Here is a 25,337-nt window from a genome sequence, read left to right as displayed (position 1 = left end):
AAACTTTTTTCTTTTGTTTGTTTGGTTTGGTTTTAATTTATAAAGGCAATAGTTCAATCAAATGATAGGCCCTTCACGAACAAAGAAATGTCAAATAATATAAGGGCCTACTTCAGTTACTGTTCTTTTAAGAAAAACTTCCTCTCACATGTGGTTGTCAGGCTATCTTAATTCTTGGTTTGTAGGTATAACCTTCCATCTCAGTTTGTAAAGCCAGCAAGCAGCTTTTGACCTGGTTTCCCTTCTTTGTTGGAGGTAGGCGTTACAGTAACATGATATAGCAACTACATTTTTAAAAACAAAATCCAAGGTCAGATGGCTGTCACCCAAGGTCAGGAAAAAAAAAAAAAAAAAGAGAGATGCAAATGGTACTTGACCACCAAGGAAGAAAACCTAAGGGTTAAACGTTCAAATTACACAAACCTTGGCAGGAAGGATTTTATTGTTCTCCTGTTGTTTTCATAGGGAGCACTGAGTACGTCTGTGTGAACTCCTTATATCTTTTAGAGCATATTGCTAATGTTTTTGGCAGAAAAAAAACCCAATTATTTGGAATCTTTAGCCACCCAAATTAACCTTTTACCTTTGATTTGTCTCCTTTTTTGGGCTGCAGACTGAATTCTAACACGCTGCCAGTCAGTGCAATAAGAAACAAAAAGCAACCCAGCAAGTCTCTCTTGAGGTTGCTAGAAAAGAAATTCTTTGCAAGAAGGCTGCCAAGAAACCAGCAACAACAGAAGATAACAAGAAGCACAGCTGATTCTCATATTTTGGGTTGTTTCACAAATAGCCCAGCAGAACAACATATCTAGCCTCCAGGAGTCCACGCAAATAAAAAGCAATTTAAACAGGTACTCGGATGAGACTAAGTCTGAGAAAACACAGCTAGGACCTTTAGTTCATCTTTTGAGGTGATGTGTGACTTCTAATAAAGTGGAAGTGGTCACTAAACTTTTAGAGACTGGGAGAAGCTATAAAAAAGCAGGCTGAAAACACCGAGCAACAGAGAGTTCCAAGAGCATGATAAACTGATGCAAGTTTATACAAGCACTCTTTTATCAGAAGACAGCTACCACAGAGTCTAAAATGAGCTGCATGACCTCAGGAGATGTAGGGTGAGATACAATGATGTGCTTTTCTTCCAGCCCTGGTCCCCACTGCTAAGTGGAAACAGTTTGAATCCAACTCTTCTTTATGATGGATTGTCTCCCAGTAAAGAGGATGGCTTGCCTGAGGGCAGCAATCTGTGCCATGAAATGGCTAACAATCTGTTGAACAGAACAAGAACAAATAGATTATAATTCTCTTGCTATGAAAAGAGGTGACTGAAAGAAGACATGGGAGGGCTCTTTTAAATTTGAGATAGTGAATATTCATTATGCCTCATAGGATGTAGGGAACACATAGAGGCATGAACAAGCCCCAGGTTTGAAAGAGCTGAAAAGGCACTGCTTTGTCCCTGCAGCATGGGGTGGAACTGCAGAACTGGCCACCAGACGATGGTGGAGCTGCCACCATATATCAAACAGAGATCAGACTGGTACAAAGAGGATGGGAAGCAGTGATCTGGATGCTTCACCTCATGGATGGTTTTCAGAAGCTGCAAAAATAGGAAGAAAGAATCTCATTTTTCTTTTTTTTCCTAAGCATTCCCTGCTGCCTTTGGCTGGAGCACTTAATACGGGATACTGAAAAAGATCTTTCATACAACCCAGTATGACAGTTTTCATGTTTTTAAGTCCTGCTTTATCTTTAGAACATTACAGATTGATAATAATTTTATGGATTGATTACTAAAGAACCAGCTGCCCTTTCAAGCAAATATTTACAAACGAAAGTATCAATCTTATCACTTCTATACACAGGTATGAATTACACCGATTATCAAAGTAACTCCAAAACATGACTGGCTGCTTTGCACTACCTGCAGAATCTACTCTCAGGAATGTGGTAATACTGAGAACATAGGATCAGGAAAGTGGAGCTAAGAAAGTAAGATCAGGGAAAGTGGCATCTCTAGACAGCAGCAGACAGTTAAGAGGCAAAAAAATCCCCCAAATTGTCTTTTTGACCTCAACAGTGACCAGTTTATGAACGCAGCTTATGCAGTAGCTCCTACTCCTTGCAATTTTAAACCAGTTAATGTAACAACAACATCCTTGCATGTGAGCCACTTCAGCATTCAAAATACAATGTATGAACTAACGGGCTTTGCTACCATGAGACAAAGCTGATTCCTCTTCATTTTCAGAGGTTAGATCAATGCATCGTCTGGCTAAAATATTTATTTTCTTTGGTTTCTGTGTTGAAAGAGCACAAACACTGTGTTTAATCATGAATAATAAGGGCAGTCCACATGCTCACAGTAGACAGAAAAGGTTCTCCAACACCTCACTGTGAGAAAAAGGACCCGGAATACTGACAATATAAAGCAAGTTGTGGAATTGAACATTAGCCTCAGCTTTTTACCTGGAGTTGACCTTAGTTCTGGAAACAAAGCAAAGAAGGCTTTTTACTATTATTATTATTATAGTATAATCACCAGGAAAGATTAAACATGTTATTTAAAAATCCAGTCTGATAGGCTGTTTTGGGAACCTGCCAGTAGCTAGTCTATAAACAAATCTGGTGCGCTTGAAAACTACAAAAGCGTGTTTTTACTCTCAGTGCATTCAGCAAGTTTGAGCCCAGGAAGCGCATATCTTAGAGGAATGCTAAGGAAGTAATATCTTTCCAACAGATCCTGACCTGTGTCTACATATTTTCAGGGTATTGTAAGAAGCTGCCCTTACAAAGCCAAATACTGACCTTTTAATCTCTCACAACTTCCCAGGAGGAAAAGAGCTTCTCTCTGTTTTAATAATGGTCAGAGCTGTCAGTCTCCTTCCCAGAAGGCGCAGACATGGCCAAAGCAACAAGCAAACATCTGCTGCTTACTGCAGGTTTCCTATACTTTCATTCTCTGTTCATGCAATGTCTCCATACCCAGGCAGGCAGCCTGTGACTGTCACTTACATATGCTGCGAAGCGTTGGGGTACAGCTCTGAGAACTGCGGGGCCGAATCCTCGGGGCCATGAGGCGCAGCGTGGCTGATGACCATCATTATGGGCCTATGAGGATATATCCTCTTGGACATTCTGAAGTAATTAATGCTCTCATTAGTGATTAGGTCTGTGAAGTAGTCCTGTAACACATGATTAATGTAAAGCAAAAGTTACAAAGTGAATGATCAATTAGATCCCATACTGTCATGTTATTATGTTATTTTCAAGTCCTCATTAAAGGGCAGATCAGGAAGCAAAAACATCCCGTCGCAGAGATGTGTGACTCTAAGAGCATAGGGGAGACTGAGCAGTAATTACTTTCTTAAGTAGGCAATACCATGTAAAATGAGACTGTATTTTGCAAATCAGATACAATAGAATGCATTCAATACGACAAACAGATTTTGTAATATAATGCTAAGCCACTTTTAAAATGACAGACTATACAGACAAAAGTATGTTTCTTGACTTTGATAAACAAAATAGTTTCACAAAGTAGTAGCTCCCAACTGCAAGAAATCATTCACCCTTTCATTGGTTTTCTATTCACACCTAAATTTCTTGCGTGCTCCTTGTTTAGAGTACACTTTTGTGTATGTACAAACTGGGACAAGCTAAAATAAGCAACATATTACAAAAACCTTTATCAGAGAAAGTGCAAACACAAATGCAGGGAGCAGTTGAATTCCTGCAGGCTCTGCTCTTTTAATTGTATAACTTAAGCAGCACAGCTGCTGAGATTAAGGTTGTGACTTGCTAATAAACTGGCTTAACCCACAGCCAAGGTGGCAAATGGAAGCATACGAGGGGAAGGGAGGAAATGGAAGTAAGAAAAAAAGATGAAAACTTAAATTAAACCACCTGCCACCTTGAAGCATTCATTGTTGGCCTGGAGGTCTAGTGTGAGCTTCATTGAGAAAGTGCTGAGACAATGTTTGTAATTTCAAGCACTTCCAGGCATGACTAATCATATGTTGTGGATTCACGGCCCCAAACAGCTGCAAAAGCAGAGCCCGAGGGACAAGGTCTGTGTCGCATGTCGGTGCTCGGACAAGGCAGCCAGCTGTGACCTCCCTGCTCGCCTGCTCCCTGCCCCCTGATCCTCTCCCGGGGCACACTTGGAGCAAAGGCGCTGGCCCTGGCTGTTACAGTCCCTGCAAGGGCATGGAAGTGGCAGCCAGCGACCGGTTTTGGTTTTGGTTTGCAAAATAGGTAATGATAGCAGGGCTCTGGGGTTCTGATAATTTTTGGTTTTGTGGCCTGCTGGAATGAAATGTCTGTATGACTTCTCTCCCAAAGCATCCTCTCCCCTCCTATTTCCCTGTTTATTCTAGCTACATACACAGGGTGTGTAAGGAATGCCTAACTAACCAATACTCTTCCTTTTTTTTTTTCTTTTAACTCTATATAAATATGTAATCAGTATCATGTAATTTCTACGGGTGGGGAAATCAGAAACAGGCATCGCAAGCTTCCAATAAAATCTCATTACATGGGTCAGAAACCACAGCTGCAACATCTGTATCATCTTCCGTGAGCCTACAGTCTGAGGAAATTCCAATTGCTTTCTGCAGGCTGGAAAGTCTGCGCCCTGCAGTCCTCAGCCTTTTCGAGACACTTCATGGCAGCAGGCAGGTCACCTTGGCATACTTTCCAAACTTTGTCAAGAGCACAAACAAGCTCCCAAGTTTTCCAACGGCTGTGCTCTTGCGCTTATCTATTCTCCTAGTCGTATCCGGAGTTGGACAACACAGACACACAACGTATCTTTTTTACACTGTCTAATGGGAAACAGCATTAACTAAGGTTTCTGATGTGGGTAATAGCTGACAATGCACAGTTAACTTTAAAGTTCAGTCATGCAAAGCACGAAGTTATTTTCAGAAAAGTTCTTTCTTTACTATTTGCTTCTAGCAGAGAATCAGCAGTTTCCAGCAGAGAGAGAGGGAGGAAGGAATCAACTGCACTGAAAAGCCCTTGGAAATTTTGTCCCATCCTGTAGTTAAAATCCTCACACAGAAATTAATAAAAATGCCCTGGAGAGAAAAATGACATCTCAATTTCTTGGTTGCAGACGTTTAATTAATTAATTATCAGGTTAATTAATTATCTGAAAGCCGATTTTTATATGGATTAATGACGTGACATTTATAGGTCTGGAAAATACCTTTGCATAATCAAATCCATGCTTCTCTTTGTTACCATTGCGAGAAATCGTGTAATTATAGAAGCGAGAGTTCTTCACTAATCCAACCCACTCTCTCCACCCAGGAGGGATGTAGCTGCCATTGTATTCATTGAGGTATTTCCCAAAAAAAGCTGTGAAGGTAAAAAAAAAAAAAAAAAAAAGAACACACACAAACACATGAGGCTTTGCAATCCGAGTCTTTTAGTCTGAGTCCAAAGTGTGCATGAATGAAGACAAAATGTGTTAGTATAAGTCAGAGTCACTCTATCAAAAAAATGTTGCTTTTATATCTAAGAGGGCTTTGAAATTAAAATAAATTATTTCCAGAATTTTTATAATTCTACCATTTATCTGCCATTCTTGGAATCTAGCACTGATGTTTTTTCTTTTCTCTTTTAGAATGTATATGGTTTCCACTTGAAATCGGAATAAAAATTCAGTCCTCACAGGAAACATCTGAGAAACATATCTTTTGGTTTTAAGCAAATCCTGTGATGTTTCAACTTTTGAAAGTCTGGGTTTGGCAACCTGGCTGCATGTTCTGGTTTGATGAAAGCTCTGGGAAGCCTGGATCTCCATCCTGCTGGGCCATGCCTGGGTAGAGCAAGAGGGAATCCCTGCCCTGCTTTGCTGCCCAAACTTCTCTAAGGCAGAAATAACAGGCAGTGTCTTGGAGAGGTCAGCTATCTCTGCCTGGTCTGCAAAACTTAGGTGTATTTCCATTAGATAAAGGTGACAAGGCATAAACCTCTCAGACGAAAGCTTTCAGAAACTGTCATCTGTTATCACACCCAGCAAGTGCTCTCACAAACTCTTCCTGAAGAAGACTCTACCACGACAGAAGTAAAGAGAAAAAGTCTCACAATGCAGTAAACTTCCAACTATTGCTTACGCCAACAATACGCAGGCATCAAGAACTGGCCAACTGGCCTTGGAAGCATGGATTAACCCTGGGACCATGGCAAAAGAAGCTCTATTGCTGCTTTTCAGTTGCGTATGTATTGTCCTTGCCCAAGAGGGCACCGTAGCGACAAATCATCTGACTCTACCTGCAAATTTGTTTATGGGGACTTTGTTGGCTCCATCTCAGCTACAGCAATGCTGGACACAGTGGGGTGACTGACTAACCTTGCTGCTTGCAATTTTAATTTTCTTAAGGTGTCCAAGCCCTTGGAAGGTCTTACCCGAAGAGAAATGAATGACAGAAATCAATCCCTTTGCAGGGACAGAGCTGTGTGTCAGACCCCATCCTGCTGCAGCCCTGGCCATCCCAGCCTGCCTGGCCCTGCTGCCAGGCTGCCCACAGACAGCTCCTGCCCAGCGTCACTTCCTTGGCTGGGATCCGAGACACACGTCAGACACCCTTACATGTTTCCTACTTAGGAAATGAAGTCACTTTGGAAAACCTCGCGTTCAACCTAGACGCATTCAATCTAACCAAGAAAAGCACATTTGCGGAAGGGCTTCAATAATTCAGATCTGATTGATGTGGGCATGGTGAACTCCTTCCTGGGAAAACTGGTGGAAAAATGAAGATATTCATAATTAAAAGTTTCTTGAGGAAATATAACTATGGGGCAATCGAATCTTTTAACTGCCAAATGTCACTAACCAGAGGTTATAGTCATATATAAGGTTTCTTTCCTATACCACGTGGAATGTGACATATAAACAAGTCCTGCAGACACTAGCCCAGACTTTCAGTTCATCCTCCCACAGCCTTGTAAGAAAGCAACCTAGCCTCTATCCTTTTTTCCTCTGGGGCCAATCAGAAGTCAAGAAGCTTGAGGTGAAGAGGGTAACTGTGGGGAGGGAATATATGCCTGGTCCATTGCCTCCCGGAATGGAAACCATTCCTTTCCTTTAAGGCAGCCAAACTGTGTCAAACTCTCAGGGAGTTGGATGTTCAGGGAATGTGTAAGGGTAAAGGCTGAAATATTGTGGGAAAAGAAGCCACAGAAAGAGTAGAAGGGGAAGAGAAGTTAAAGACAGACAACAGTAAAGAATAATAGAGTGAGCATACTGAGCCAAACAAGATCAAGGACAGTCTGTGGTTCAGGGGAGATTTGAGGCCAATCTTCCTGAATGCCATCCCAGATCCACCACCTCCATGATCTTGAGGAGGCTCTATGTGCTGCATTCATCCGTAAAGATCTCTGCCAACCCGCCTCCCACAAAGATCAGAGCCTCTCAAGCTGTAAAATGAAAGTTGTGGCAATTTATCATGTAGAATGGTTTGATAGCCCCACCTATAACTAACACTGACTAATACTGAGACCTGAACACTGTTATTTACAGGTTTGCTAAACTTCAGTCAGTAGTGATGATAGTTTCCGTGCTATCTGAGTCAGGCTGGATTTTGCTACATGGAACATTTTAGCCAAACAGTCCAGAAATTTCCAAGAAAAAGGCTAGTGAAAGATAAATGAGTTCATCCATTTAAAACTCTTTGGCAAGCATTTTTTTGAGAAGCTCTAGTGTCTCTAGGTTTTGAGGTAGCGCCTTTGTAAATAACAGAGGTGGCAATGAAAAAGTGTCCCAAAATGGCCAGGCTCTAAAAAAGCTATAGCATACAGATGTAATCAAGAAAGACATAGCTTTCAGCTTAATGTCACCATGGGTTGTTCCTTTATGGACTTGAGAAAGTCCTCAGAGTTTAAATTTCGACCCTAAAACAATTAGCTTCTTTCTTTCCTGCTCTCTTCTGATATTCAGGCATTACTTGAGAGGAAGCCACCAGCATAAAATGCAGAGATGAAAAGTCCCGGAGTTTAGGGATGGGAAAAGATAAATTCAATTTAGAAAGGGAAGGGAGGCTTGGAGCTGCTAGGGGGCAATTCATCTTGGAATTTCCTTACTTTAGATTACTTAATTTTGAAACTTTAACAATGTTTTGTTAGCTCCCCCTTGGCCTCCTGAACCCCATATTTTCGGCATGTTATGAGACTTCAGACTGACAGACTGAACCATTCACCTCTCTGTTGGCAATGATTTAGCATTTAATCATCAAAATAATCTGAGAAATGTCAAGTTTTAAGCAGCTCCTTGAGTGACAGTTTGCAGAAATAGATGTTTCGCTCTCTTGTGGAATAAAGCAGTTCCCACGTCAAACACATAGTAAAGCCCCGAATACTTGTAGAAGCAGCAGTAGCTGTGATAATGGATCACATTTGCCAAATTGCTTTAACCAAGGGAGGTTTGCTGGTCAAAAGCTCAGGAGGATATGAGTAATTACACTTATGATGGGAAAGGCCAGGTTTTTACTAAAACACAAGAGTTCAGTCATTTCACCCTGGCGTTTTCTAAGTACCACTGAGAACTGGATAGGGCAAGCAAGTCAGAGCTGGAGCTTAGTGACAGTGGTTAGTGCCTGGGTCTTCACACTTTGAATGAAGACAAGTGCCCGAGTAAAAAGGAAAGCACAGTAGCATCCACGAGGACAAAGAGTAATCAGAAGTAATCGCTATGGGTGTCTTCCAGGTTTTTTTTTGTTAGCCAGAGGGTTGCAAACAATTAGAGGGATATGGAATGTGTCATGGGACTGCTCAGGAGCTTACACTGTGATAAGCAAATGTTCTTTCTGGATCCTCACATGCTTGGCTTATAAAGCGAACCCACATCTTTAACAGAGCTATAGCCTGGCACTTGCTGAACTGCCCAAGTCTGAGTACAGACTGCAAATATTCTGCTTTAGAAGTTACTTATTCTCAGCAGTTCTAGAGTTTAGGAAGCCATTCTTGCTTCCAATTAATAAAACAGAGATTATGACTCAATAGGTAAAAGTCTCATTAAAATCCAGTGCTATTTCCAGGGACATCTTTTCATTATTGTGTGTAATGGCCCCCACAGGGATAACAGGAAAGATAAATGCCAATTTTTGCATTTTAATTAGACTGATTTTGTCTGTATTCTGGCAGTTTTGCTAACTGTTCCCAGGACACATAGTTATTTTTTAATCACATGTAGAGTAACTTTGTATATCAAAATAATTGCAATCTGTGTGAACATGTTCAATTAAGTTTATGCAAATGATGCATGGCATGGGGAACAGTTGTACGGGTATCTATATGTCTCAGGAGTGGCTGCAAAATATATGTCTGGTAGCTAATTTGAATAGATTCCTTAATACAGTTTTTTGTTTTCCTTTTAGTAATTAGCTAATGAGTCCTGAACTGGACTGAGATCGTCGGGGCTGCAATTGGCAACAAGAATTTGACCCAGGGGATCTCTAGAATTTGAAGCCAGGATTCTTACAGCTTAATGTGATGCAAATTCTCACAATTCCCAGCAGTTCATCTCCCAGCACTTAATACAAGCATTTATGACTAATGTTTACAGCATTACACAACAGACGTAGGCCCCTACCTCCTGTCAGCATTAGTGAATTAGCATACAGGTGAACTGGGCTGTGACTGCAGGAGGCACATCTCTGCACTTCCATGGATCAAAGGACATATATTGTGCTCCTATACTCCTGTTATTTGTTTAAGTTTATGGGAATGTTTCTGATTTAAAACAAAACCAAGCTTTTAGAAAGGCATACTGCCGTACGGTTTAGTCACCATGACCCAGACAAGAGCTTTAAGCAGACAGCCCACTTCCTTTAACAAAGTCAGGAAACCATTTACAAGAGTTACAAAGCACTGTTTACATGACATTTCAGTGCTGACACACGGTGACTATGTGCTTTTGGGGACAGAGCCCAACAAAACTTCAGCTTCCGGATTATTCCAGTAAATTTCTCCTTGCTTTTTTCCCATTATGCAAATGATAGCTTCAAGACTGGGAAGTTTGATTTTTCCCATCTGCTGAATGATTGTAAAGCATTCGGATATCACATCATTAAACTGAAGAAAGTCAGCTCAGTATTCCAGTCCTCCTCAGGGAACAAAAAAAGAACAGTCTCAACAATTATGTGAGGAAACTGAGGCACCAAGAGGTTAACCTCCAGCTAAGCTTAAGTCATGCAGGCAGCCTGTGGCATTGCCAAGAATATTATTCAGATCTCTCAGTTCCCTGTCTTGTAAATTAACCACAGCAGAAAACCTCAGGTTTTCTACTCGTTCTCCGGCTTTGTGGGTCTTTCCCAGTTGCTGTCAGGTTTACCCTTGTAACCAGAAAGAGCATTAAAGGTTTTATAACTCAGCAGTTGCAAAAGGCATTAGGCTATAACTTGATATACCAATCGTTAGCCTGGGTGACGTCTTTAACAAAGCTTGTATTATGGCCAACCTGGTAGCACTTTCCAATACTGATGTTGTCTGACACTTCTCATTATAAGAACCTGTTTCCAGTTGCTTATAAGTCTCTCATACTTGGACAGAAATTTTCCACACTGGATGTCTGCCTCAGGCTGAATTTTTTGAAACTTCTTAGCCTGAACAGTAGCCACCTTTGAGAACCACAGCAATGGAATTACATCTAACATCTGAAAAAAATTATGCGGGATTTCATTTGATAGTACTTCCACACTCTGCAATGAGAGCATGAATTCTGTCAAATACATGATGGACTTTTTGTCAAGGAGGAATCTTTTATCGTCTTAGTTAACCCTGTCCATATTTTTGCTCAGTTTTGAAAAGAACACTGCAGTTTGCACAGGAACCTTGGGGCATTCCCTGTCCACCTGTGACTGGTGTCAGCAGGCGGGAGAAAGTTGATTGAAATGCAGAGGGCAGGAGGTGAGCAGATAAGGATATGCAGTTTGGCGAAGGGCCCCAGGGGTGCTAGCAAAGGAACTGAGAGAGGGGAAAAGGCAGGGGAGGCTCAGGGGCCCCGGACAGGGGATGTCAAGCAAGAAACTAGAAAATGAGTGGAGAAAGGGAAAAGAAGGGGACTGAGAAGGAAAGGGGGTGGAAGAAACTGATTTGCTGAGTGGACTGGGAAAGGAGATTGCTAATGACAAGTGGTGGGAACAAGATGTGTCTGTCAGGATTGAGTAGACGCCAGGCGGAGAAAGAGGGTGGAACAACTTGTTGACAGATAGGCTGGGGGACAAGGCTCAGAGAGGGGCTCAGGAGGCACCGAAGGGCCTGCAGGCCTGAGCATGTGCATCGCGGGAAGAGAGATTAAACGTTTGGACATTGGGAGTACACAACAGTGCCTGGAAAAGGTCTCCTGAGTATCACTGGAGTCTTCAGTAGCACTGAAACCATCTCACCATGTATGTGAACAAACCTCACTCTGCTTACTCAGCAAAAACACAGCAGAGTTTTGCTGAGAGGATCTGAGAACTCCATCCTTACCAATCTGGATGTTAGCATCTCACCTCCTGCTAGAGGTCTATCTTCTTTATCAACAGAGAAAAATTAACCTTTCAAAAATGATATGTTATAATACATTTCTGCCATGTGGCCAAATGAATAGGAGAGATGGATTAGGTGCACGCACAATGTTCTACCCAGATCTTCTGAAAGGAAGAACTTGAATGTCTAGCCTTGCTGAAAAACTTTTATTGTATGGTTTTCTGCACAAGATCTAGTAGCACAGAGTTCTGTTTTAAGTGTGAGTAGGCAAATATGCTGTAGCTTTTGATGAAATCCTGAATCAAAAAATGTTTCACTTCAAACTTGCTCATTATCCTCTTCAGCCTTTTCTCTCATCCATATTTCACTCTCTGTGGACTATTTGAATATCTTTGGCATGTTTCACTTTTACTTGAACATTTCTCAACTTGACTGAAAGCGTAATTTTATTCTGAGATGTATAAGCATATTTTAAGTTATTTCAATTATTAACAATTTAAATGATGCTTGATGCTCCCCAGCCTCTTTTATACCAATTAAGGAACAACCTAAAGTATGGGATTCTCTCTCCCTTTCTTTATTTTCACTTTAGAAATAAATAAAAATTAACTCCCTGTATACTCATTCCCACCTGTGTACCTACATCCTGACATCCTCTCTGTTTTGCAGTGGTGTATGAGGCAGGATATAAATTAGGCCACTGAAATGATGCAAATTAAAAATAGTGTATGCTGGCAATCAATTGTACTGTAAGGCTACAGACAATTTCCTGTTTCCACACACGCTTTGCCTCCAGAAGAAATGTATCATCTTCAAAAGGCATCGTTTCTGCACCTTTTTCAAAGACTTACTTGTCTGGTGTGTCAAAGTGGAATGATTTACAGTTTAAATACTCCTTCTTCAAACTGCTTGGCCTTCAATCTCATCACCTCAGCATTTTATTAGTTATTTGACCATTACACTAAGAAAGGTGTAATAATTGACAGATGTCAGCTGACATAAAACAGACGTTGATACGAACTGTTGAAAATATTATCTAGATGTCAAGTAAAGGACCATTTCTGTTCATCATGACACAGCATTCTGTGACCAATGTCAGCAGTATCTTGTCCAGCCGCTTCTTGAGTTTTGAGTTTTACAAACACAAGCATTTAGAAACTAGCATTCATGTTGCTTAACTTTGATATTTTGTCATTTCTGTCTTATAAAAGGCTGAGAATGCCATCGGGACAGTTGCATACATGACCCCTAAAATCTTACACTGATCAGTTGACCCTTTTGAGCAAAAATAAAATATTGGGAAATATGTCCTCATGAAGACAATTAAACAAATTAGTAAGCAAATAATTGCCTTATTTGGTGATCTTTGGTCTTTCAAGTGGAATTGTGTAAGAGAAGAGCCTGATCCTGAGTTTGGCCTGTTGAGGCAGTGAGTGATTGTGGAACCAGAGCAGACTCCTTATCTGCCCAGCATGACTACACTGGCTACGAAGGGTTAAGAGGAGAGAGGGTTAGAAGGTAATCAGCTTTTAAAGTAACACTTAGCAGAGGGTTCTGAATGCATATTTATGTTAAATCAGGAAGGAAAATTTAAAGGTATATTTCTCTTCAGATATTCAAGGGATAAAACTTCAGCTGATAAAAATCAGCTGATAAAATCCTACAGCATACAAAGGATTGACATGCTTCGTAGCAATAAAATAATGGTTACATTTACGTCTCCTAGATAATGGCCACCACTGGAAAGGCCTAAACAAAACTTCTAACTCCTGCATCTAATAATCTTGAAAATAAAATTTCTGAATCTAAATAGCTGATGGGATGTTTCCTGACCTTAAAACTACAAGATGACAGAAAACGTGTCAAGTTTTTCTGACAATTTCTATGAGATTTGAAAGTAATTACAGTGACCCTCTTTCCTCCTATATATGAACAGCTGAAGTGTATCTAATAATAACAAGTGTTTCATCTCTGAAGTTCTCCAGAGTTGCTTTGTTTTCTCTTTCTACCTATTCTCTGTGTCTTTCCCTTCTATTTTCTATGTTAGTCAGCATTCCACAAGTTCTAGTTTAATTTCACCAATTTTGTGGACTTTCAAAGTTAAGAAGCTGCGCAGCTGACTCACTTCTGCTTTAGCATAGAGCTTGTGACTAAAGAAAATGATAAAAATTGCAACATCATTAATTGTTTTTGGATTTTTTTAAAGATAATTAGAAGCAACAGTAATTTTGTTTTGGCAGTGATGTTACTGAATATTGTCTGTCCTGTTCCCACACAGCACAGTTCCTGCCCGTGATTTAGCACTGATGTTTTAAACAAAGGATGTTCCCAGGAAATGTAACATCTCCATTAGGTCACTTCAGAGTAGAACAGAAGTAGAACAGTAGAAGAGAAAAAGGAAAGAAAAAATATCTGTTTTTTGTCAGGTTTTCCCAGTGGGTTCTAATTATGACTGCAGTTTATTACAGCACATTTCAGACCTCTCTTTAAATGGACTGCTGTGCCTGCTTGGAGTCCTCGTGGCTTTAGCAGGACTCTCCTCATAAGCAGCCTGCCCTTGGGTGATCAATTGCAGCATAGAGGGTTTAGTTAAGGCTGAGGCAGGTTTAGACAGCGAATGCTTTATAGATGTTGGAAACTATCTGGTGTGAACAGAAGTAAGAACATTATATAAACAATCTGCCACCCCCTTATTTCCACTGGCTTATATAATTATTTGACCCTGTGCAAAACGTGAGAGCTAAATCCTCATCATTTCAAACAGAGAACCAAATTCAAGGTATAGCATGTTGTCTCAACTGCTGTATCGCACTGGGGTTCTCCAAACTTGTTCCTTTTAAGGTTGGCCACCAAACAGCAAGTGGCATTTGGCCCTCTGAGGTGGATACTGATTTACTGGTTTACCTGCAGCTTCAGCACAGAGTCACAATGAGCCCATGTGTCGTGTAGTCAATCTTTCTCCCTAGCTACCTCTTTCCTACTCCCAATTATTTTTGACTTCCAGGTATTCTTGAATCATTACAGTTTTATTAAACCTTCTAGCTGTGAAATGTAAATTATTAGTTGGTTAGTGGACTTTTGATGACTCTTTAATGAGGTAACACCGTCCTTGAAAAATGTATCATAAGTTCAGCTGTTAATTAAGCTGCCACTTCAAAAAATAGTTGAGAGGTAATTGGAAAGTGGGCTCATCTTACAAGGAGTTAATTAATAAGTTCTTTAGGGCTGCATTACTACAGGGTCAAACAACATACTATAGTCAGAAACAGAGTTTCATAAATGTATTTTCATTTGCTTCCATGTTCTGCCCTTTGTTAAAACTCAATTGTCCTGCTTGTTCTACTATTTGTGTACTTGTGTTCCCTCAGTCTGTTTTTGGAAAGGCTTTTTTTTCTTTTTTTTTTTTTTTTAATCACTTTGATCTTTTCCATTTAATAAAATCAATCTTGCATTTAGTAGACATCTTCACATGCCTTCATAATTCACAGCAGTGCATATTTACCCAAGCAGAGCATGTAGCCCCAGAAGGGCAGAGGGCTACTGACAGCAAAGTCAGCCATAGCTGTCCAGTTTATGCAGGAGGCATTCAATTCTGCAAAGGTTAGATGACAAGTCAGTAAGATACTGAACTTTTTAAAGAGCAAGAAAGGTAGATTCCACATGAAAGGGACACTAAGCAGAAAGGTTTTAGGGTCATTTCAGCACTTTTTCTAGCACTGACTATCAATTTGCTCTCCCCTCTCTTTTTCTCTTCAAAAGCCTTGGTGCTGACCCTTACTCGGGTTTAGCTGTGCTGTATTCTGACAGCAAGTCCACAGAAATCAGCTCTGTAGAGACTGGAATGTTATTCAGTGCATGTGTTGGGCTCAGAGAAGATAAATATTTGTTTGTTTTAGCTTTTTAAACAGGATGCAGCTCTCCAGAACTACGGAGAGAGAAAGAAAGAGTGAGTTGTCTTTGCAGTGAAGAAATGATGGCAAACAGGCAGATAAATGTGAGGTGCTGGATATAGCAGCATTAAGAGAATTAGCGCAAGCAGACAGTGTGGAGACATTAGCCTGCTATATGTTTTGAAAGCAATCTGTTCTTGTGCCTAAACCACTGATAGAGAAAACTTCTTCCTTACCAACTACATTGTAAAGAACACAGTTGGCAATGAGATCTGTGTCTATGTGGTCCTGTAAAGGAGAGTCTTTGTAGTCAAACGATGCTTCTGGACAAATTGCACCCTGATGACCTCGCAACCTTCCCGTACCTTGGGAAGGGGAAGTCAGGCTGGAGCCTAATGTGTCTGCAGATTGAATCTTAGGTGATAGGTGATGCATAAATGAATCAGGTTTTACATCAAGCTGAAGCACAGACGAAGGGAATAAGAAGAGTTCTTTGTAGACAGGACAGGGATCTTCTGAGTACGGAAAACCACCAGGAATTTACAAGAAAACTATCAAATCTTATTGGTGCACAGCAGAACAATCCTTCTTAAAGGCATGTTTCTATTCATTCTCAGAAAATGCAAATGAAGTATTGCCCTGTGGCAAAGTTTAAATTATAGCATTCACCCTGTTTCACTCCCATGACAGGCACTTTGCTCCTGTGAGGTCTTTGGCACCAGTCCCTCGTTTGGCCCTGACACCTTCCCCCAGAACTGTTAGCAGCTGTCTACAAGCAGGCCATAATACTGACCATAATCATGGCTTGAACTGCCAGTTTGGACCCACAATGCCACGAAAATGCACCTCTTTCTCACTAGGTGTAACATGCATTACAGCATATTTCCCACCTGGGACATCTGAGCAAGAAAATATGCTCCTCCATTACAAAAAAAGTTCTTCATATGGCTGTTAGCTGCCAATCTGTACCAGTAAGTCATGCTCCCTCCCCACAACACTAAACCCTTCTCTATAAACACAATTCTGAACAGTAGTCACTTGCTTTTAGACGGTGATTCAAGACCCCATATTCAACATCCAACACCATTACTTGAACACAGAGTTAGTGTTTGCCTCTTACCTGTTCGATACCCAGTGTTATTCAAATACACGGCGAAAGTGCGTGGCTCATGAGTGGCCTGCCAGGAGGGAGAAGAGCAGTTTTCATTGTTGGTGTATATGTTGTGGTTGTGCACATACTTTCCAGTCAGCATGGAGGAACGCGATGGGCAGCACATTGGGGTGGTTACGAAGGCATTGATGAAGGATGCCCCTCCATTCTCCATAATCCGTCTGGTTTTGTTCATGACTTGTAAGGACCCTGCAATAAGTGGAACTGATTATCACTCTGCTGCTAAAAGCAGTTGGAACGTACTGGATGCTACTTTGTCATTAAAAGCAGAGTATCAGTGATGACCTTTCTGTCAGACATCAGTCTCTATTACTCCATAACTTAGGTTAATTTTAGAAGAAAATATAAAATCTTTTTTTATATCAATGAAAAATATTTTTTAGGATTCCAGAAAGATTGAGTATGGCTTTTTCCCCCCTCAGGCTTCAAAACAAAGCAGAAGTGCAGCTTAATCTAGAAATATAGCATTAGAACTTTAGAACTATATCAAATTTATAGGTCAACAGTTCTCCAAACACTGCTCTAGGAGAACAGTATTTTATACAGGCTGCATCAATGTGCCAGTAAAATATGTAAAATTCTGAGGCTGCTAATGAATCTATTACAATTCCTTCCCTTTTATCAGATAATCAGAGAGAGAGAGAAAGAGAGAGAGGGCAGAAAGAGGGAAGGAGGAAGGGAAGGAAGGACTAGATGGTTGGGAAGAAAAAGAGAGAATTTGGTAGTGATCTCCCTAAGCAGAAGTTTCTCTGGATTCAGGATCAGCATGGCTGGCTCCGAAGCTAAAATACTGTGCTCTAAATCAGATTTTGGAGATGAATGTGCTTGCAAAAAGTATTAGCAAAATTCAGAACTTTTCTCAAGAAACTCTTGCATTCTCAACACACTTTTGCATTGACCCAATTTAAAAATTTTTTGGTGTTATTTGAAACATCTTAAGAAAAAACAAGGTGAGACTGGCAGGGCTTGCATGCTTCTGACTGCAAAAAGGCTGAACAGTTCCTGATAGAGTCTGTCAGTACCTGCTGACAGCTGTCAAGCTTTGCTCTTTTGGTTATCCAAAAGAGCAGAGATTGAAGGGTGAGTGTGAACTATGGGTTTGTCAGTATGCAGCCAGGAAACGTCTGTGAATTTTAATACTTACACAAATTTGGCTGTAAAAAGATAGTTCTGGAATTCTACTTCGTTTTTTTTTTTTTTTCCTTTGGTTTTATAATTCATTTTTCATAATTGACAGAGGTCAGCTTAAATGTAAAATTAAAATTAAAAGCATTGATTCCATGGATAGAATAAGAGTTTTTCTTGATGGTTGTGCTTGGGTCACTTAAAAAACAACAGAGTTTTAAAACCACGAAAGAAATATCTCTAAAAACACAGAACTGCCAAGAAGTTCATCTTTAGATGTAAGCAGTAAAATCTTATGAATATTAGCTGTTAGCTAATGTTCAGCATGCTCAGTTTAGCTTTTGGGCTAAAGAGTCAGTGCTGAGTGTGAAATCTTTTGCATCACAATTATTTCCATTAAAGAAAAGAGGAAGAGGCAGTTCTTGAAATGGTTTATGGATCTCAAGGGATGTGGTTAGTGGGCATGGTGGTGGTGACTAGATGATCTTAGTGGTCTTTTCCAACCTTAATAGATTCAATGATGAGTATCTTCCGGTGCAGTAACAATACCTGTGTCTTTAAGGATACATTCAGCACCCTGAGCAGATAGCCAGCGATTCATTTTGGATTCTTCCACTTTCAAAGTCTTTCTTTTCTAAATACAGAGCATTTGCATTTGTGCTTTCCTGAACTCAGTACAGATAAAAACCACGTGTTTAGAGATACAGAGAACTAAGAGAGTGACTGAGAGCTCCCTGAGCACGAAAGGTCTTCCATTTGTACGAGCGAGAGTGTTTCACTAAGTTATTAAATTATAATCAAATGAGAGATGTTTCTCACTCTATATGTCTTTGTTTTGTACACAAGGTTGGCTTTTCCTTTTCGCCCCTCGCCCCTCTTTTTTTTTTTTTTTATAGCTCAGACATTTTTGAAATGTCAGTTTATGACAGATCTCAGCTGCAAAGTGCTTGTAGGTGTTTGGATGGGAGTGCACTGCTGTGCTACTCTAATGCACAGTAGCAGCAGCAGGGCCACTGTGCACTTTCATGCCTCTCTGCATTGGAGATGAATAGTTGTTAGAGCAAATTCCTCATTCCTCTGCTTGGTCAGCCCTCTTCTCTTGCAAACCTGCTGTTTATGAGTAACTTTTTCCTCCAGGTATGCACTTACTGACACCAATAATAGATTTATCCCCTCTGGAAATTCTGAAACAGACACTTCAAAGCAGGTGAGACTTCCTCATTTGGAAAACTAAACATAAGCAGGAGATAAAACTTGTTCATAGAAGTTATAATCCTTTGCTGTCTGTAGCTCTCCTCACAGCTTGTGCTCTCTACCATCTGGCCCACAGTCTTCAGGGCACACACATTCGGGCGCTGTCTGACAGCAGGATGCTCGCACTCTACATGACCAAGTGGGAAGCACCTGAAAGGAACCAGATAACTGGGAGCAGCCATTTTGGACACAGAAGTGAGCAAGTTTTGTCAAACACAAAATTCAGTGTCACGTCTCCAACTATTGTCTTCATATGTTGAGAAATGTGTGGTAACCAAGGTTTCTTAAAGAGTAGTAAAGCTGGTATGGATTTTCACCCATATGTATCACAGGTGGGCATCTATACAATGGGACAGCTAAAACCATCTTGTCTTAATTTGTTTGAAAGCACGGCAACTGGAAGGTGATGGGCTTTTGAAAATCTCAGAACGTATCTTCATTTTTTCAGATTACATTTTTTAGTGCTTTGAAATTTCTAATGAAGCTGGAAAGGAAATCAGGCAAATTATGCCTCATATGATGTGGCCAGCTGTGATCCCTTCTCCAACAGCTGAAGGCACAGGATGAATTTATATGTATGTATATACAGATAGAAATCCATTCCCTTATATGTATGTATACATAGGTATAAATCCATTTATCTGGATTTTGTTGGGTGGTGCAATAGGCTGTAAACAAGTGGGCAGAGGTAGTTACCTTGTTTTAGTTCTTTGGAATTTTCCCCCCACTTTTTAAAGCTTTTTCGTACTTCTCCAAAGCTCAACGGGCTCTGAGTTAGGAATACTGGAACTACCAAAGTATTCATTAGTTTTGACTCCTTTTTGATGTTACACAAAAAACTATTCACAGTGAGGATTTTGTGAATTATTGCGGAGTCATGGCTTGAGGGACTGATATGTAGAAGTACATAGGAGAAAAAAGCGATGTAGAAGCTTGAGGACTGAGGAAGTGATTAAAGACTGAGCATAAAGTTGGAAATACCTATCCTCATTTCTGAAAGGAATATAGAAAAGACCTCAATGGAAGCTGGGGCCACTGCCTTGAGGAGCAAGAATACGCTGTCTCCAGGGGTGCAGTGACTCCTGGCTCCTGTGGAACCCAGCGCTTTGTCTTGAGCCAAACTGCAACGATGTGCCAGTCTTGAGCCAAATATGAGTTTGCCTCAGTGTCAGGCAGTTCTGCCTCTACTTCAGAATCTTGGTGGGGGCTATGAAGTACACATAGGTCCAGTTTGACCAATCAGCTCCCAGCCCTGGGACCAAAGTTCTTGCTGATTTTTCTCAAGAGCTGTGGACAGGCTGCTTCATATTGGTTAAGCCACCATCTTCAAGCTGATCAGTAATACCCTTCCTCTGTACCACATTCCTCCCAATATGTACAAGAACTGACTGGAGTTGTGAAGAAATTTGGGGGTTTTATGCAATAAGTTGTATGAGACAGCAGCTCTGCTAAACTTCTTTGTATTCAGAATGCAGAACTCAGGGTGACAGTACAGATCAATATGACAGCCTGCTTTGAGCACTAACTAAATGCAAGTTCTCAGGTTCCCGCAAATTTTACTTCGGATAATTCCCCTCTATATCATTTGCACTCAGGCAGCTGAATATTTTGGTTCAATGCCTACACATGCTCTGGAGACAAATCTTTCCTGATTGAAGTCTGTAGCACACCTTATATGCTTTTATGTTCAAGCATTCATTTAGAACAGCTTTTAGAAATGTTCATGCTGGGAATATAAGAGCAAATAATCCATATCAAGAGACTTTCAGTCTTGTGAGTTTTGGATAATCGTGCCCTAAGCTTTATTCTGCTTGTGGCATAAAGTGTTACTTCCCATTGACCTCTGGGAAATTTGGGATTTTTTTCTCAGGAATCACAAAAGGGCAAGGGGATAATTCACACATGGAAAACAGTATGGCTTTGTTTTTCAAATAAGCAGAATGATTTATTAGTAGAAGTGCAAATAATGCAGTACAGTAAGTCTTGGGGCTGAATCCTGTTTCCTGTGAAATGATCTATGAAAAGGGGAAACCTGCATCTTTCATTCAATGCACTGGGAATGCATGTATGTCCAGGCTATTGCTCAACTGCTTGTTAATAAGAGCCAGAGCCTCTGTGAGCATCCAATGCGGCTTTCAAAGAGAGGAGCTCCACAAAATGAACAAAGTGGCTTGCCACATCCTTCCTGCTCTTTCACCACTTGCACACCCTCTTGCAAGACTGAAGACAGCTCATCGGTAATGCTGTTCAGAGATATGTGTCTGCTGACCTACCTTCCCCAGTGCCCTGGAGAACGCAGGCTCTTTCTGACCACAAAAAGGAAGACGTGACTTGACCCTTTTAGAGAAATTTTCAGAACGACTCTATCCAGAAGAAATGCATTCCTATTGTAATAGCTGTATTTTAGGCCAAAAATAGAGCCAGGAACAGCCATTCATTATGCAGCACAGCTAAACAGAGCAGACATTTGAAAGAGAGAGAAATGAAATAGATAAGATGTACTCAGATCTCAGGGCCTGCTTGTGGAGCTGTGGGGGATAGCTGCTGCGTCAAAGGATTAACCCTCAGTCACAAAATACAATTTCTTAATTGTATTCTCACAATCCGAAATGACTGCGTAAATTATTATTGTATCATGACAAATACAAAAATGCCAATAAGTCATGAGTTTCTGGGGCTGCTTTTAGATCTAGTCCACCTTTTGTCTACAGGTTTCTGGCTGAATGTATGTGATCTTAGAAGAAATGAATTATTTTGTTACAAGTTTTATGAGAGAAGCATTTTTCTTTATCAACCTATATGGCATTTTGTTTACAAATTCACCTTACTTTTATTAAGAGCATGCCTTTCGTTAAAAACCCTAAGAATGCAAGATTTCATTTCAAGTTGATTTGCCATTTTTTCACCTTTTTGATCCTACCTTCCATCCCCAGAACTAAAATATTTGCTTGGGAGTAACCTAAAATGATCCTCTTTCTCTCCTTAATTTTTCACTTCAGGCAGTAAATGAAAAAATCAGTTATATGCATAACCATTATAATGTCTTTCTAACTTACTTAATGGAAAACATTCAAAGGTCTCCTGGAACATCATTCAAGTGTTTTAACATTTTCCACCCTAAGAATAAATATGTGAAAAATCACTCCTGGCTGAAATACCCAGGTTGTACTCACATATTTAGTAAACTGGCGAAAGCAAAACTATCTTACTGTTACATATGGACCACAGTTTTAAAACACATCAATTTCAAATAATTCACATAAAAATTAATCTTATGTGTCCTTTTACAGCTGATTTTGACAAGCATATATTTCCTAAAGTCTGGAATTAAACCTTATAAATACTATTAAATAATATTTGTTAACTCATTTTCCAAATCCGTCCCACATTCTGATATTGTTTCAGAACCACTGCCTTCTCTGAGTTTCAAGTGCTTGCCTGGCAGAAATTATTGAAAGACACGTGAGGAAATGAAGTAGCAAATAGGAATTTTTTCTCACCTAGCTCCACGTCTTGGTCATCCGTGAGCACAAGGATGATATTTGGTCTGATATTTTTTCGCTCCTGCTGCACACGGCCTCTGAACCTCAGGGATTTGAGAGTGGAAGAATGACTTGTCAGCAGTTCAGTACTGAGCACTGCCAAGAGGAGTGCAAACCAAGAGGTCTTCATAGTATTTCCAGTATTTCAATGAAAAAAACAATCCAGAAGTGCCTGAACTCTAGTTTTCAAGACCTGCAAGGAGGAAAAGAAATTCTGTTCAAGCAATAATTAAACTTCCAGTCACACAGTGAGAAGATGATACTCAGGGAAGTCAAACCTGACACATACTGTCTGACGTGACTATAAGCCATATTGTTGAATAGGAACTTTAATCTATCATTTTCTAAGAATAAACTTGGTCCTTCTGCAACTACACTTTCTCCTGGTATATTCCTCACAGTGCTCCTTCTTCTATACCCCATGCTTCTTTTTATGCAGCATGTTCCGTACAATCAGTACCTGGGCACAGTACAAAATTGCTGGGATGCAGACGTGTTCAGAACATCTGTAGGAGGAGCCCTGCAAGAAGGAGAAAGCAGAAGGTCTGTCAGTCAAAGACCTCAGCGCTGTGCTTGTGCTTCAAAGTCTCCAGAACTGTTCAGTACAGCTTCTTCCTCTGTCCTGAAATAGAAGAATAATAAAAAAAAAAAAAATTGCGTTTCCCTCAGCTCACCAGCTTAATTTAACACCATACATACCCATGCAGCGATTAGATGGCACTTTGGCTGCTAGAGATCAAGGAGATACACATCCTGTCATCAAACACAGGTGCTTTTGCAACATTTATAGGCAGCCTGAGATTCTGCAAATAAGAGTTAATTCCAGCTTATGGCACCTGGCAAGCAGTAAAGCTATTTTAGCTTAACTCACCTGCACGAGCGGCTAAACCCTTACAAAGCAGAGAGGACAGCAAGGCTGTCATTTGCAATCTGCACTGGATCACGACATGAAAAGTCATCTTCCCTCTGACAAGAAAGCTCATATCGAGTGACAGTCCAGATGATCTTACCCAGCATTGTGAAGAAGCGTAACTGTCCCTCAATCAGTCAGCAGTGGACCCGCATGCCTCATCCATAATGCACGGTACCCCTGGCACAGCCTTGTCCTTGATACTTCGTTTCCAGACTCAGCTGAGTGCTTTATTGGAGCCCCTTCTCCATGTCTGTCAGTCACACAGCCTTGCTTTTGTAAGACCCAATGCAAGCACACAGGCTTGCCTTCGCTGCAGCAGATTTAAACCTGCGGCTGAGAAATGACTGATTGGCCTGGGGAGGAATGGGCAGCCACTCATACTTGAACATCTTTTGCATTACTGAGTGAAGCACTGCAAAACCATCCCGTTACACAATGAAAAGGAGGGAATTTCTGGGGGCAAAAGGGAAGGGGGGGGGGCAAGAAACAGTGGAGTCAAGCCTGCTCCCTCCAGAGTAATGACCTGCCACATATGTAATTTTGGGGCTATAAATGAAGCATGGTGACATCAGTCAGTGAACCTCCCCCCATTCCCCCCCCCCAAGTCCAAGAAGTCTGTTTATGGGGAAGGCTGCATGGGAACTGGGGTGGACATGATATAATTAGACTGGAGCATCATTCAGAAGATCTGTGCTCTCAAGCTGAGTTGTGTATTTAGACAAAAAACATTAACAAGAAACCCACAACTAAGTGCAAAGAGTGTAACAAAAGCAACACAGAAAAAAAGAAAAGTCCAATCACTCACCTAAAAATACGTTAATAGGAAGGTGCTCTAAATTTCAGGGAAGAAGCCATAGGAGAGGGAAGGAAAGGGATTTGGTACCGGACTGCTAGGAAAAGGATTGTGTTCTTGTTTTCACATACACCTTTTATTTTAAGCTTCACAAGCTAAACAGTTTCATGCTTCTCACTCTGGCAGGCTGTAATTACACCAGAAGAGTGTGAATGTCTTTAAAAGGAAAATCCAAGTGTCTGTTGCAGAGAGATTCTGTCTTTCATTGTCTCTGCTCCATCAAACATTGCAGCTTCTGACGAGCACTGTAGCACTGCAAAGCCAATATCGGGGCTGGGCATTGAAAATTACATGCCATTTGGATGATTACACAACACTCAGGTAAGCAGACTGGAAGTCTGTTATTAGTCCAGACTGACTATTAAAAATACTTCAGTTTTCCTGTATTTTGTTCTAAGCTGAGCACAGAAGCCAACAAAAGCACTGAAGAACGAGATTACTGAAGAATTAAGCATTCTTCTGACAGACACCAGACACTACATGCTCTTGGTGCAAAGGAGAAATATGATTTCTCTACGTCTGATCTTTAAATAGCAAAACTTTGACTCACCTCACAAAGAGTGAAAGGATACGTGAAGTGAGACTCAATGTTTAGTTTCTTACATCAGTTGCACTGTACAGCAAACTTTTTCAGACAATGTTGACCCAGAAAGTGCAGTCATCCTGACTGCACTGAGCAAACATTGGCACCAACGTGTTTGAATAATCCCCCACAGTATGAAACTGCAAGTTCCTGACAATTACACCTTAGTGCTAATAAAATTCACACTAATGCAAATTAACATTGTCAAGCATTATTCATTTTACCCTCTTTGGGATGTGCTGGTTTTTATAAAAAATCATTTAGCTTTAGATTCTTTGAGCAAGCCAGGGCCACCTTAAACAATTCTTTTATGGAAAAATGAGCATGAAGAGTTTCTTTTCCAACTATCTAATATTTTTCCCCTTGATGGATAAAGGAAATGATAAAGACTGATCTGTATGTATTAAATTAGTTAATCAAGTTTCATTCAATTGTTCTTGCATACAAGCACAGTAATACTACCTTTTGTAGCTCATAATTTCATTTTTACATAAGACAAATCTTTATTCGGAAACATTCTTTGAGAAC

General features: G+C 40.5%; 1 protein-coding gene across 6 annotated transcripts in view; it reads right to left on the bottom strand.

Moving 5' to 3' along the window:
- Positions 1-25,337, bottom strand: part of SULF1 (sulfatase 1) — a 125,280-nt gene that overhangs the window by 41,940 nt on the left and 58,003 nt on the right. For 4 of the 6 annotated variants that reach the window (XM_042870013.1, XM_042870014.1, XM_042870012.1 and 1 more), the window contains 5 exons: positions 22,921-22,980; positions 22,419-22,653; positions 16,489-16,728; positions 5,213-5,364; positions 3,016-3,185 (listed from right to left, as the gene is read on the bottom strand). In XM_042870013.1, the coding sequence (XP_042725947.1) occupies positions 3,016-3,185; positions 5,213-5,364; positions 16,489-16,728; positions 22,419-22,590 (734 nt within the window). In that variant the 5' untranslated portion in view covers positions 22,591-22,653; positions 22,921-22,980. Of the gene's footprint in view, positions 1-3,015; positions 3,186-5,212; positions 5,365-16,488; positions 16,729-22,418; positions 22,654-22,738; positions 22,770-22,920; positions 22,981-25,337 lie in introns of those variants that run through there. The other 2 variants (XM_042870019.1, XM_042870018.1) reach the window with 2 other exon arrangements.

Source organism: Lagopus leucura, unplaced genomic scaffold (assembly GCF_019238085.1).
Source record: "Lagopus leucura isolate 7727_CA_CO unplaced genomic scaffold, USGS_WTPT01 Super-Scaffold_100002, whole genome shotgun sequence".
NCBI lineage: Eukaryota > Metazoa > Chordata > Aves > Galliformes > Phasianidae > Lagopus > Lagopus leucura.
Note: the sequence above shows the minus strand (reverse complement) of the source record. Positions and strands in the feature narration are given on the sequence as shown.